At 44.5% G+C, this 14498-nt stretch overlaps 1 protein-coding gene across 2 annotated transcripts in view; it reads left to right on the forward strand.

Moving 5' to 3' along the window:
- Nucleotides 1-3103, forward strand: part of ISM1 (isthmin 1) — a 72617-nt gene extending 69514 nt beyond the window's left edge. For both annotated transcript variants that reach the window (XM_032419635.1, XM_032419636.1), the window contains exon 6: nucleotides 1102-3103. In XM_032419635.1, the coding sequence (XP_032275526.1) occupies nucleotides 1102-1619 (518 nt within the window). In that variant the 3' untranslated portion in view covers nucleotides 1620-3103. The remainder of the gene's footprint in view (nucleotides 1-1101) is intronic.
- Nucleotides 3104-14498: the final 11395 nt, after the last annotated feature.

The following is a 14498-nucleotide window of genomic DNA, read 5'->3' on the forward strand; positions in this document are numbered from 1 at the left end:
TTGCAACTGATACCAGCGCTGAATATATCTTCTTCCTGTACAGCTCAGCCAATAGCTCACTGTCCTTAATAACCTTCAGTGGTTCCCTAGTGTCCTCTGAAGAAGCCTAAACTGCACTGAAGAGCCCCAAGATCTGACACCAACAGCCTTCCTTCCCCATAAACTCTGTCCCGGTGACACCGAATGTTTTCCACACCCCCAGACAACCCCAGCAGATTTTTTTCTGCTCAACCTTGGTTTATACAAGTGGCCTGTTCCTGGGGGCAGGACCAGCACAAACATATCTTGGATTTTCAAATAAAACCAGGAATCCACATTAATAAACTGGAACCACCTAAGTCTTAAATTATTTCAACAATTAATTAATTAGCAATGAATTCAACATTTTTTAATATTGTAAGGTCCAAATACAACAACCTCTAGGGGCAGGTTCTGGCTGGAAGCCTAGAGGTCAGTGGCCTCTGGCCTAAATGTTAAGTTCCCTAAAAGCAAGGGCTACCAGCCCCTTCCTCGTTGAGGCATCTTATCATATGGATTTGCTTACAGGATTGTCACTCTCCGGTGCCTGTGGTTAAGAGATTAGGCCGCTAGCTCTAGCTTAAACCCGTCGGTGAGTGGCACAAATAAAACTTAGTCCTACCAGTTTGCCTTTGAGGCACTTTCTACCTTGTCACCAGATACTTAAAGAGGAGATTCAAAATTGCCCTGTATTATTGTTCATTTTGTTATAGGCCCCCTATCCTCCCTTTTTTTCCAGATGCCTACTAAAATTCAGGGATAATAATATCATATATTTTCAAGAAACAAGACCGACGAAGCAACTGTAATGGTTAAATCTAGGTGATTGCTGACAGGTAGTCACTGCTGATGTATCATCTCTCTACGTTTCTGTGTCTGAACATTTTTCATAGTATAAAGTGGGGAGGAGGTTGCCTTGTAAATAAAGTTCCCAAGGTCAAGGGGGGTGAGCATGACCAAACCGAGGGCTGGTGGTTCCAGGGGACAGCAGGGGTTGCCCCTGGGAGGAGAGGAGTTGACTTCAGTGTTAACCTGCCCCCGGTGTTGCATGTGGTGAGCGGGTTTCTCTGTGGTCTTTCTCAGACACGGACAGCTGCGAGCGATGGATGAGCTGCAAAAGTGAGTTCTTAAAGAAGTACATGCATAAGGTGATCAATGACCTGCCCAGCTGCCCGTGCTCCTACCCCACCGAGGTGGCCTACAGCACCGCGGACATCTTTGATCGCATTAAGCGCAAGGACTTCCGCTGGAAGGACGCCAGTGGGCCCAAGGAGAAGCTGGAGATCTACAAGCCTACGGCCCGGTACTGCATTCGCTCCATGCTGTCCCTGGAGAGCACCACGCTGGCCGCCCAGCACTGTTGCTATGGCGACAACATGCAGCTCATCACCAGGGGCAAAGGGGCGGGGACGCCCAACCTCATCAGCACCGAGTTCTCAGCGGAGCTCCACTACAAGGTGGACGTCCTGCCCTGGATTATCTGCAAGGGCGACTGGAGCAGATACAACGAGGCCCGGCCTCCCAACAATGGACAGAAGTGCACGGAGAGCCCCTCCGAGGAAGATTACATCAAGCAGTTCCAAGAGGCCAGGGAGTACTAAGGAGATGTCACCTCCGGTATTTTGACACAAACGCACTGCGCTGATCTGCCGCCGGGGCAGAGTTCGTCTTATCCTCATCCATGGATATTTGTATATACTACGTGGGTATTTTCCATAAATTACACTAGGGGTGCGCACAAGGCCCGGGTGACTGCCGTCTGAAGCCACCTTGCCATCCAAAATGCCCGCAGAGCTCCTTGGAATCCCTCTGAGGGGTGATGTCAGCAGGAGGATGAGGACAAAGGAGCCAGAAGAAGAACCTGGAAGCCATAGTGGGTGGGATTCGATTTACACCCAGATCCTGCGCTTCCAGGAGAAGCAAAGAGGGAAAGACTGAGTTGTAAACGTTATAAGCAGTTTTTATATATAACTTATTTAATATGAATGTGACTTAAGCATAATCTTTTCGCTGGAGTTGTGAAACTGTTTAATCGCTTCTGTGAGAGTTCAGACAGGGGCTTAAGGAGGTGGAAGAGAAAGGGAATTTTGGAGTAACTTTTTTAAAACTAAATAACTCAATGGAAGTGTATCAAAAACAAGAAAACGCCCACCTTAAACCAAATGTTCTTTAGTCATGACGCACCTTGCTGGCGTCTCGGCTTCCAACATGCCCTTGCCTAAGATTGGATAGGGGGTGGGGGGCACAGGGGTGTTTTAGGGGCAAATCTGAGGACTGGTTTTAAATAGGCTTTAAAATAAAAGGCCAATATTAGCATAATGCTATAATTCTACTAAAAGGCTTCAGAGTGGCAGAAGTTCTGCTCATGTCTTAGTGGGAGGTTCAGAAGCCTGCGGGAAGCTCGGACATAAAAACAGGTAGTAGCACTTTTCCAAAAGAAAAAATAAAAGCAAAATAGATGGGAAAAGAACATGGACCTCATTTCATCTATTTTATTCTAATACCATCGTAACAATTTTTTTCTCCACCAATATATTACCAGTAAATACATATAAAAAGAGTAGGGGGACTCAAGTCTAGAAAATCCTAATTTTTTTTTTTATGTTTTAAGAAAGGGGAAAAAAACTACATTATTTTTGTAAAGTATTTATTGAGTCATTGAGTCTTGTGCATCAAGCATTGTAATATGACCTGGTTATGTAGTGTGGAACTTAAGACAAACAAAGAGTTTGTTCTTACGCAATCTTTCCTTGCAAAACTCCAGGAAAAGAGAATATATCATAAAATCATAATAAAATGTGTTACCTGCAATAAATGTGTAACTTGCAAATATTTATGATGCAAATACCATAAAGAGTAGGCCCAGGGCGTCAAGGCAGGAGAAAGGAAGGTTCAAACCAGGTGGGAATAAAAGGCTCATTGATTGATGTGATGGTGGGTGGTATAACTCATGGCATCTTTGGCACCAAGAATGTCAAGCCAGTCCCCAGGAGGCTGAACTCATTGACACACAGGTAAGTTTTTGCCCACTCAGAGCTAAGAAAGAGCTAAGAAAAGCAGGCCAGAACAAAGGCTTGAGAGTCCAGGTGAGGGGCACCTGGGTGGCTCAGTTGGTTAAGCATCCAACTCTTAATTTCAGCTCAGGTCATGATCTCAGGGTCGTGAGATCGAGCTCCGTGTCAGGCTCCATGCTAGGTTTGGAGCCTGCTTAAGGTTCTCTCTCTCCCTCTACCCCTACCCCTCCCCTACCTCCCCCCCATCCCTTTCCAAAAAAAGATCATCCAGGTGAGCAGGACAAAATTCTGCAATGACAGAAGTAAGTAGAACTACCCATCATGCAGATTATTCATTTTCCAGATGAGAAAACCAAAACCCAGGAAAAAAACATATATCACATTGGACCCATCTTTCATTTCCTAGCCCAATGCTCTTTCTACTATATCAAGTTATTGGTGTCCTGGTGGTGTCTTTGGTATTCTTGATCCCACCCCTAAGTTCCCCTAATAAAATATGTTCTTTTGGAAAAGGTTTTATCAATCATATACACTTTAGAATGAATTACCCATGTATTTCCCTTCTCAGAATATTTATATTTAAAAGCTATTTCTAATTATGACATGAGAAGCTTTATCAACATCTGAAGGAATTTTAAACAACTGAACTGATAGGGAGAGAATCAATATATCTATATATCAGGGAAGCAGATTTGGTTTCTAATAATAAGAAAACCATTTTTTGCAAAGAAATTTGGTTGTGGGGCACCTGGGTGGCTCAGTCTTTAAGTGTCTGCCTTTGGCTCAGGTCATGATCCCAGGGTTCTGGGATCGAACCCTGCATTGGGCTCCCTGCTCGGCGGGAAGCCTGCTTCTCCCTCTCCCACTCCCCCTGCTTGTGTTCCCTCTCGCTGTGTCTCTCTGTCAAATAAATAAATAAAATCTTAAAAAAAAAAAAAAAAGAAAGTTGGTTGCAATGGATTGCATTGCCTTTGAGGTGGCGAGTTCCCTGTTGGGACAGGTATTCAAGCAGAGACTGGAGATGAAACACATGAGGAGCTCAACTGAGTGATGAGAGAAAAAAATGTACAACAATAACACCCTCTAATAAATGTTTTCTTTAAGGGTAAGTGCAAAGTACTATGGGAAAACAGGCAGGAATCAGGGAAGTACCTGTTGGGGCTAATGGAAGAGTGGTATTTCATAAAGCAGAGAAGAGGGAGGGGGAAGTGGACATACTTGGAGTTAGAAAAAAGTAAGAATAAAAACAAGGAACAAGGAATGAAATTGGTGTTTTCTGAAGGCCAGTATATTTAGAGTGATGAGCAGAGGAACAAGAGTAGTAAGTTTTGGAGCTATATCTAAGATGTCTTTATTAAGGATTTAGCATGGAAGATTAAAAGGAACAGAGGTCTTTCCTACTAAAGTGAGAATGACTGATATGAACAATATTTTCAACAGGCTCTTTGTCTTTTCATACCAGACCTTGCTGACCTAGTAAAATGAGAGTTGGAAGATGAGGTGAATTGGGGGCATGGGAGGGCCCCTAGGCTCTTTGCCTACTGAATACATCCCTGGTCTCCTATACATCATCAGGTTAGTGCCATACCTCTGGAAATTTGCTGAACTATGGTCCCCCTCTATCAGGATAAGCTAGTTTTCAGTCCCAAAGCCAATGAGTGATACTCAGAAAGCCAGAACCCCTCTACTCGGGTATCTGATAAGACAAGGCAGTCTTATCTTATTTTCAGCACAGGACCTCAAGCCAGCTCCAGGGTAACCCCAAGTAACTCCTTCCTTGCAAGTGGATCATGAGCTCAAGGGCCAACTTCACCTGCAGCAGAGTAGGCTGCCTGCACCCTCACCCGCAGTCCCTAAATATGACCCCTCAGCAAGTGCTCTACAAAGACCTCTCATCAGATTCTTTGCTCCTTCGCTTCTCCCTGGAAAAAGAGCCCCTTTTCTAATAATCCACTGGGCCTCTTGGGTGCCCCGTGTGAGCGAGCCAAGAGGGGCAAACAGAGATGCCCAAGGCCCTCTAGTGGCCACACATGGGAAAGTTGAGGAAGAGGACTGGGACACAGGGGGCTTTCTCCTTGGCCCCAGTAAAATCATCCACCATGATTATAGTCTCCGGAGTGTTTGGAAGAGCTGGTTGAAGCCAGTTCTTTCTAATCACCAAGCCAACATTCATAACCTTAATCCTTGTTCTACTCCCTTCCTCACACTCCCTTCCTTCTACTCCCCTCTGACACTCACAGGATCAGTTTGGTTTTTGTTTGTTTTTCTCTCACTCACTCTGCCTTTACTCAGACTGTTCAAATCTGCCAAATGTCCCTGCATCAACCCTTACGGTGTCTCATATTGGGCACAGAGGATCTGGCTTTATTTCTACATATTCTGCTCAGCTTGGTCGTTCTTGATCCTATAGCTGAGCTCTGGCTCTGGTTGGGTCAGTAACCGAGCTCAACATTTCTAGAAGAACAGAGTCTGGCCTGTTTTCCCTCCCACAGGCAAGTCACATGCTGTCGTCGGTTGGGTGGGCCTCTGGGGCAGGTGTCGTGTCCCTTACTTTTCCACACCCTGAGCTCATAGCACTGCACTGGGCAAACGTCAGGCAATGTGCAGAGAGGACTTAAGAATTTGAAGGTTGACTCAAACGACCTGTATTCCAGTCCCGGCTCCCACACCTGCCGGCAGGGTTCCACTGGACAGGTTAATCAGCCTCTGTGCATTTCTGTTTCCTCATACAGTTGTTATGAGAACAAACTAAGATAAGAGCCACGAAGTTCCTGGGGCCTGTCAGATACCATGTGCCATGAAGCTTAGACGTTGGGATTTAGTCATTTGGCAACTATATATTGAACATCTCCTAGTTGCCAGGCATTGTTCCAGCTACCAGAGATACAACAGTATGTAAATCCGAGTCTTTCTGTTGGAGGGCAGACAGCCAAAAAATAAATAAGTACATAATCTGAGATAATGATAGGTGATATAAAGAAAAATAAATTATTTGATCACACACGTATGTTGCATTATTTATGGCAATACTAGTTGCTGTAATAGATAATCCTCAAAATCACAGTGGCTTAACCCAGTAAAAAGCTAGGGTCTGTTTCTGGTCAAGTGACTCTCTTCTAAGTGATGACCCAGGGGTCCAGGCTCCTTCCATATTGTGGCTCAGCTATCTTCAAGTTGTGACTCTCTAGGATGTCCTGGGGGTCATCTCTATTCCAGCCTGCTTGAAGAGTAAAGAGTGGGCAGGACAAGCATAAAGGTTTACGTAGGTCAAGCAGAGAAGTACTCTACATCATTTCCTCTCCATCTCCACAGCTCTGTTCCATGCCACACTCTTCTGCGAGGACGATTGGGAAATAGAGTTTAGTTGGGGCATTGGGGGTGCAGGAAGCCGAGATTGGCAATGTGAGCACTCAGCCTGTGTTTGCCACAGCGGTAAACCACCAACTACCTGGTTACACAAGGCAGGAATGAAAGTCAGCAGAAGGATCTCTGGATGGGCCCAAAGTAGGCGACCAAAGAAGAGAAGTCCTTCCCAGCCCCTCACCATCTTCCACATTGCATTATAGTGCTAAACTGGACCTCAGTTTCCCATCTATCAATTGGATAAGACCACCTGTTCTACCTACTTGTTGGCACATCCCCCTTGGCACTTACCACACTTCCTACACATCTATGTCCACCAGCCTCTCAGGTGGAAGTCCACCAGCCCAACTCTCAACTGATCAAGCCTTTGCCTGATCTCTTTCTCTGGGCAGTGGGGCCCCTTGGCTTGCACAAGGAACAGAGTAAAGTGCCAGGGAGTTAACAGTGCCCCGCACCCCAGGAGCACTTAACAGCTGACCTAGAGGAACTATGTGGATGAATACCCCAGCCTCCTCACCCTCAAGTGGAGCAATTCTGAAGCATATTTTATACTATTCTCAGAGCTCCCAGTCTGACTGAGCTCCCTTCACCCACAGTGGTAACTTCCTTGCTAACACGCCATTTATTGGCTTCCTTCCCATCCCCATGTTTCTTCCCCCACCCCCCTTCTGTTGCTTGCCGGAATCATTTCTCCAGTGTGCTATCTGCTCAGATCATTCTCTCTAAATTCTCTTCTGGGGGAGTCCCAAACCAAGACATAACTTTATGCTTTAATACTTACTGAGTGCCATTCAAATATAAGCTTACTATTATTATCATCATGCTCATGTGGAGAGGAGGTTTTACTGTTGGTGATAGCTCTACCAAAAAAGAAAATTCAATCTCATTCTGACAAGAGATTGGGGCTCTACTAGATTTTTGAGCTTTTACAAAACAAATAATAAGCCCCCAGTTTTTATGATTAGATCCAACAGACAGAAAATGACTCTGCCAGATCCCTCTAAAAATTGGTGAAACCGTCTCCTAACTTTCGAATTCATCTCCCTGCTGACTACAAATCAGCCCTGCTCCACAGACCACACTTTGAGTAGCACTGTGCTAATCAACTGAGCAACGGTGATCAATACCCCCATGAGCAGGGATTCTAGCCTGCCATACAAAATCATGAAAAACTTCACAGGAAATTATGTGTGGGGAGGGAAGAGGATGGGGTTCTCCCTTTGTCATCCACTTACAATTTCCAATGGAAAAATGTGTGGGTTGTCACCATTATGCCTGCACTATTTCAGACTAATTAAAGGCTTGCTGTGGTAATTACTGGGTGGGTATCCACAGGAACATACATCCATGTGTACAGATCCTGAATACAGTAGTATAAATTAAGATAGAAAGCTTACAGCCTGGTGCTTTTCTGAAGCTTAGTATTGGTTTACCATATGGGATTAGAAGAAGAGGGGCACTTTCTGGGATCAGAAGGTAAGACTTCTTAGGAAATAAATTTATGGGACTAGCAACTCTTTGTTGAACCAGAAGAAAAAAGCTTAGAGACAGTTGCGGTTTTTTGTTTTGTTTTGTTTTTTGTTTTTTGTTTTTTATTTTTTATTTTTTTCTATCTCCATCTCCATGTAGAAGTTTGGAAAGCCAACATACAAAGATCAGTGCCTTGCCTGGAATGGTAAAAAGAACATCATCCTCAACCATTTTAGTGGCAGGGCAAGTGGTAGAGGGACTGGATTGAGACACAGCTGCAAAAGCAAAGCTGGGGAAAAACTTTGTGACTGCTAATTTTCTATCTGTTTTGGGAGTAATAAATATGCCCTTACAGATATTCATGATTGCCCTCAAAATAAAAAAAATAATAATAATAATAAAATAAAATAAAGACAACTTTTAAATGGCACAGAAAAGCCTTTCATTCCTGAGGCATGTAATTCATGGATGATTTTCAAAATGTCATGTTTGAATTGGGAAAGTAACATTTCTTGAATCAACTGGCCAGTTGCTTCAAAAACATGACTCAAAGGATATAAAAATTTCAAGCCTGACTTCTAAAAAAGAAAAAATGAATTTTTTCTATGCAGCCAAGTTTATTTTTCACAAAGGTCATGGCTGCATGTTAGGTTCTAAATGAAGTACACCTTTAATTCCTTAGAGAAATGGAGCATTAGCAGATCTCAACAAGCACCGGTTCAAAATTTCACACCAGTAGATGTGCGGTTTCGCTTTGTCCAGCTCTGTCCTCCTGTACTCCCTTCTACACGCAGCCTGGGTTTGGTTTTGTTTTATCTTTGGAGAGCTTAGCAAATGGACAAGGAGGCAGGGGAAGGCAAAGAGGAAAGCCAGGATTTCCCAGGACAAAATCCTCTTTGGAGCTTCTAAAGTAACTCATTGCCCCCGGTTGTCGGTATAACTAAGGTGAGGTATTTACACAGGGGAAGACTGGGGAGACCCAGACCACTGATGTGGTCCTGTCCCCAAGGAGCCTTGAAATCCCCCCTCAGGGACCAGCCCTGAGCAGGAAGAGATTTCCAGAGGCCTCATGCCTCGGAGCCACGTGATGAAGATTCTTCCAGTCAAAAGAGAGTGGGATGCTCTGTGCTGATTGCTCTGGAGGGAAGGCCTTTCTTCAAGAATGTTTTCGGGTCCTCACCTGGGGACTGACTCTACTGAGTGGAGGCCAAGGCCGCCTTCCCCAGGTCTCAGGAGAAAGCCCTCCATGGAGCGACTCTTGGAACACTCTGTCCCGCTCTTACGGGAGAAATTAAGGAGAATTATAAGGAGAAAAAAAAGGAGGAAAGCAGGGATCCCATTCTAGGAAGATAAAGCCTGGTTCATGCCAATCACCATCAGCAAATATACAAATCCAAACCTTGAGATAAAAGCAAATTCACTCTCTGTTTCCTCTTCTTCAAGATTTCTACCCTGTGCCATTCCAACCACCTTCCCCACTGCTCCTCATTCATTCCTTCTGTCACTCAACCGGCCATCTCATAGCCAGCTGCCATTCTTTGGGGCCAACCCTTTTTTTTTTTTTTAATACTCTTCAAAAAAAAAATAAATAAATAAAAATACCCTTCGAACATTGGACTGATGTATAACATACAATCGGAAAAATGTACACGTGTCATAAACGTGTGGCTCAGTGAATTTTCACAAAGCTAACACACTCGTGACCAGAGTCAAGGAAGAGAATAGAAGGTTCCTGAGGGAGCTCCCTGGGATGAAATGTTCTATGTCTCGATTAGGGTCATGGCTACACAACTGTCTGCATTTGTCAAAACTCACTGAATCGGGCCCTTATCGAAAAAAATTGAATTTCATCATATGTCAATGTTACCTCAACATCAAATAACTAAAACATCTCCATCACTCCTGCGCCACCTTCTAGTTAGTACCCACTTCCCACCAAAAGTAATCAGTGTCATGACCCAGTATTGGTTTTGCCTGATTTCGAACGTCGGTGGAATCCTACAGCATGTGCTCCCTGAGGTCTCGCATCTTTTGTTCAACATTGTGTTGTGAGTGTCTTTCATATTGCCGTTTGTAGTTATCGGTCATTCATTCTCATCACTGTCTAGGTTGCATGTCTCTACCTTTTCTACCATTTGGGTGGTTGCCAATTTGGAGCTTTTATAAACAGCACTGCTGTGAATGGTCCAGGGTGCATCTTTTCATGCTTGTCTGCACACATTTGTATTGGGAGTGTAATTAACAGGTCCTAGGGTGTGCACAGCTTTAGCAGATACTGCCCAAGGGTTTTCCAAAGTAGTTATATTGGTTGACATTCTCTCCAGGAGTGGTTGAAGGTTCTGGTTCTTTGATCAATCTTGGTTCTACCCCTACACTAAACATTCTTTGATATTCTTATCCTTTAGATTTAAGTCAACGTATGTGCACCGAGCACTTACTGTGTGCTTGTCACGATTCACCATGCTGGATACTGGAGACACAAATAGGAACAGACAGTCCTATCTGTCATAAATGAATGGTTCAGTGGCGTGACCAATTCAGACAACTGTACTACAATGTGATAGGTGCCATGGGACCAGATGAGGATGTGATTAATCACAGCAGTTGTAATTAATAAGTCAGAGTTGCCACATTTTATTTAGGAAAAAAAAGTCTGATAATACCAAGTGTTGGCAAGATGGTGCAAAAACAGAAATTCTTATTGCCACTGCTTATTGGGATATAAATTGGGGGATAACTTGACTATACCTAGTATAGTGGGTGCTGTAAAGTGGATATAGCAGAAGTCACCAATTTCACTCCTGAGGGCTTTCTTTATATTGTCAAAAATTGGAAACAACTTGTCTACCAACAGAGGAATGGACACATAAAACATGTATTAATAAGATAGAATATCATCCAGCCGTTAAAATATATGATCTAAAGCCATACATACTGTTGCAGATATGTCATAAACATTTAATATGTAAAAAAGTAAATCTGAAATGGATATATAAAGTATTTCACTATTTCAATAATTTAAAAACTCGCAAAACAATGTTATATTATGTCTGGCTCTGACATAGGCAATGGTACTAAATGATGCATGGGAAGGCTAACCACCAACTTCAGGGTAACAGTTACTTCTGGGGATGGATGACAGTGAGCGGGTGGAAAAAGTGGAAAACATTAGCGGTGATATGTTATTTCTTTTTTTAAAAAGGAAACCTAAAATATATTGCAAGATATTTAATACTGGTTAAATCTGAGCATTGGGTAATGAACAATTGTTACATGATTTTCTGTATATGTGATATATTTTAAAGTAAGTACTGAAAATACATGAAACTGAAAAGAAAAAATAAATGAGGTAGTGAGGTTGGATGGCATCCTACAGGGTCATGAGTCTGATGCCCCTTGGTACATATGAGCCCACACACAGAGGATGATGTGCAAGCCACCATTGGCTGTTGATGGTAATGGTGAAGTTGGGACATCTGTATTCGCCAACTCCCAGGCAGTGAAGCCACTCCCAACTAGCGGCCGCCTTGGTTCTTCCAAGAGAAGCACACACAGCCTCTCCCCAGGTTCAGAGTCTTCCTTCCTTTCTTGTGTGCACAGCTTGGGATAAACAGAGCCCTGCACTGGGAACATGGTCCCAAATCCAGCATCCACTGAACGGGAGGCCCCGAGCCCATCCCGCAGCCTTGCTGAGTCACAGTTCCTGCCACCCCCCTGCAGTCCTGCCCCCAGATCTGCAAGAGGAGCCAAAGACAGCATAAAAACTGCCCCTTCTGGGGCCACTGGCTCCCATCTCAGGCTGACATGCCCGCCTACTGTGCTAGACATTGGATTCAGAAATCATCTCAGTCACTTTCTTAAAATGTCACAGGTGAGGACCCCAAGGCTCAGGTAGTAGAAAGACTTGCTCATGATCACTCAAGTAGTAGATCCATATTTAAACCTGGGGATGTCTGACTCCAAATCCACATTTCTTCTTTCACCATTTGGATATCAAACGTAGAGGCAGTTTGTCTGCTTACTTCTGTCCCCTCTGCCCCAACTTTCCTACACGGAACCAGCATCTGCAAGGGGTGTGAGAGAGTGAGCTTTGATTCTCATCTGAGCACCTTCCAAATTCAAGTTGGGCCCCTGTTCCCCACTGGTCCATCTGAGGGTCTATCCCACCGCCATCACCGATGACTAAGCATTCATATGCCACAGATTTCTCCCACCGTCTGCTCCCCTGAAAAACTGAATTGCAGAAAACCAAACAGAGTAAGAACAACTAGACTATGAGCAACTTCTGGCTTCCACTAGATGAACCAGATGTGAGCCTGGCGTGCCAGGTGTTTCTGCTTCTAGTCAGTAACTGGAAGTTATAGAAGGCAGAGCTCGGACACAGCAGGGGCCGCTGATCCGCATCTTGTCTGGGTTTCCAGGGGCCAAGGGTTGAGGAGTGAGCCCCACTTAATCTTAACAGGGCACACTCAGGTAAGTGGGAGAAAAGAGCTCAGCAAGGCACAGATTAGAGAAGAGAGAGAAGTAACGGGGGAAAAGATAGTGAAATGGAAGCCTGAAAAAAAATATCCCACACACTAGCCTATTTATCTGTCCAAAAAAAGAAAGAGTTTGTTTTCAGAGTTCTAAGGTTGTTATGACACCTGAAGATATGAAGGGGTTAAGTTTTGGCCACAAAAAAAAATTACCCCCTCCCCACGACACACACACACACACACACACACACAGACACACACACACACACACATCAGACATGACAGAGGCCCACGGAGGGGTATGGCATCTTGTTGTCTCTGGGGCTGTGGTCCCAGCAGGGTACCTGGCAATGGCATGTCTGAAGTCTGGTCAAAGGAAAGGAGCTCTCTGACCAGCATGGGTCCCACAGAGACTGTGCAGGGCTCTGCTGGTGAGCAGGGAGGGAAGAGAGCACTGGCAATTCTGAAAACCCCACCTATAGCTTGAAGGCTAGAGGATCTGCCTAGCCTGCTTTGAGGGGGTGACCCCGGACCCCAAAGTCAGGGGCAGGGGGTGGGGGTAGGGAGACGTGTAGCAGGTGCAGCTCTAGAGCAAAGGGCCCGGGCTTCCCTTCCCATGGGAAGTGACCAATAACTCAGACCACTGGCTCCATTAACCATGCCCTGCAGTCAGAGGCCCCCCTCCCACCCCCAGCAAAGGCTGAGGGGTCATGGGCCTTGGAAAAAATACAGCATCTTGTCTTTTTTTCCCCAGAATAAGATAAACCCATGGAAAGGATAGCAGAGTATGCCTCAAGCAAAAATACTCCCCAAATTCTGAAGAGAATTCAGACTTCATTAGCAGAGTTCTACGTGGTATACTAGCTTTGTATTTCAGGAGGTACTTTAACCTTAAAAGCATTGGTATCATCCTGTGTTTGCAAACCCAAGGGCAGCAGTTTGAGACAGATGATGACAGTAAGGACTCAAGGTTGAAAACAAGAGAACTTAACTCTGGTTAATTTAAGAAGAAAGGAAGCATATTGGACAGATGTTGGGTAACTTTAGGGAGATTCAAACAAATAAGAATAAAACCACATCACATATTATTTAAGAGGGAGGCTATATCAAACAAGGTAACCATGGCTTAAATAAGATAGAAGTTCATTGCTCTCTTGTGAAAAATAAGTCTGGCCTTAGATAGCCCCAGGGAGGTATGGAATCCAGTTTCTTCCACATTTCTCTTTAAGCCATTTCCACTTCATGGTCTAAAATGACTACCCACACTCCAACCATCACATTCATATTCCAGTCAGCAAAAAAAGAGAAAGGGGTGAAAAAGGACTTCCCAGAAGTTGCAGGCACATTTCTCTTTGCCTCCCATTCACCAGAACTCAGTCCTCTGGCCTCAACTAGTTACAAGAGAGGAGGAAGTCTTTAGCTGGGCAGCCAGGAGCCCCAGCTAACAAGAGTCCATGACAAAGAAGATACTGGAGAGAAAATGAGCAGTTCCTTCCATAGGCACCTAAACCGTATGATTTTTTATGACAATTGCAGTCACACTTTTTATGGCAAGTGTGGTCAGACCAGGCAAGGAGCCCCATGAGCAGGGCTTTTCCTCCCAAGGTAAGTGATGATTGTCACTTGGATCCAAGGAGAGAAATGCTCTGTTCCAGGAAGTTCCAGGTCCCTGGTCCCACAGCATCTAAAACCCTCAGTAGCATTGCTGTGCACGTGTGATCCTTGGTCCCCTGGTCAGGCCCGTGGCCTTAAAGCCCCAGCTTGAACACAGGAACCTGGTGTATTTCGGTCTCTGTGTTTTGCCCAGCACCTAGCCCAGGGCCAGGCACCCACAGCTGGCTTTCAAAGAAATGTTTATGAAACTGATGAATGAACCTCTACATTCAACTGCCTCCCACATACATGTGTGACTATTTTTCATGTGGATGAAAATATTTAAAAGTATTACTGAATTTATAAATGTATATGTTTTCTTCCCATGTGTATTTTCTCAGTGCATTTCTAAGTACATGTGTGTTTGGGGGAGGGGGGCTGGGCAGCAGAGTCAGATTCTCTGGCTAGACGGCCTGGGTTTGAATCTGTAATCGGCCACGCACCAGCTGTGTGACCTTGAGCAAGATACTTCACTTCTCTGTGCTACAGTTTCCTCATTTGGTAC

The sequence above is a fragment of the Phoca vitulina genome, unplaced genomic scaffold (genome assembly GCF_004348235.1).
Source record: "Phoca vitulina isolate PV1807 unplaced genomic scaffold, GSC_HSeal_1.0 scaffold22, whole genome shotgun sequence".
Classification (NCBI taxonomy): Eukaryota; Metazoa; Chordata; class Mammalia; order Carnivora; family Phocidae; genus Phoca; species Phoca vitulina.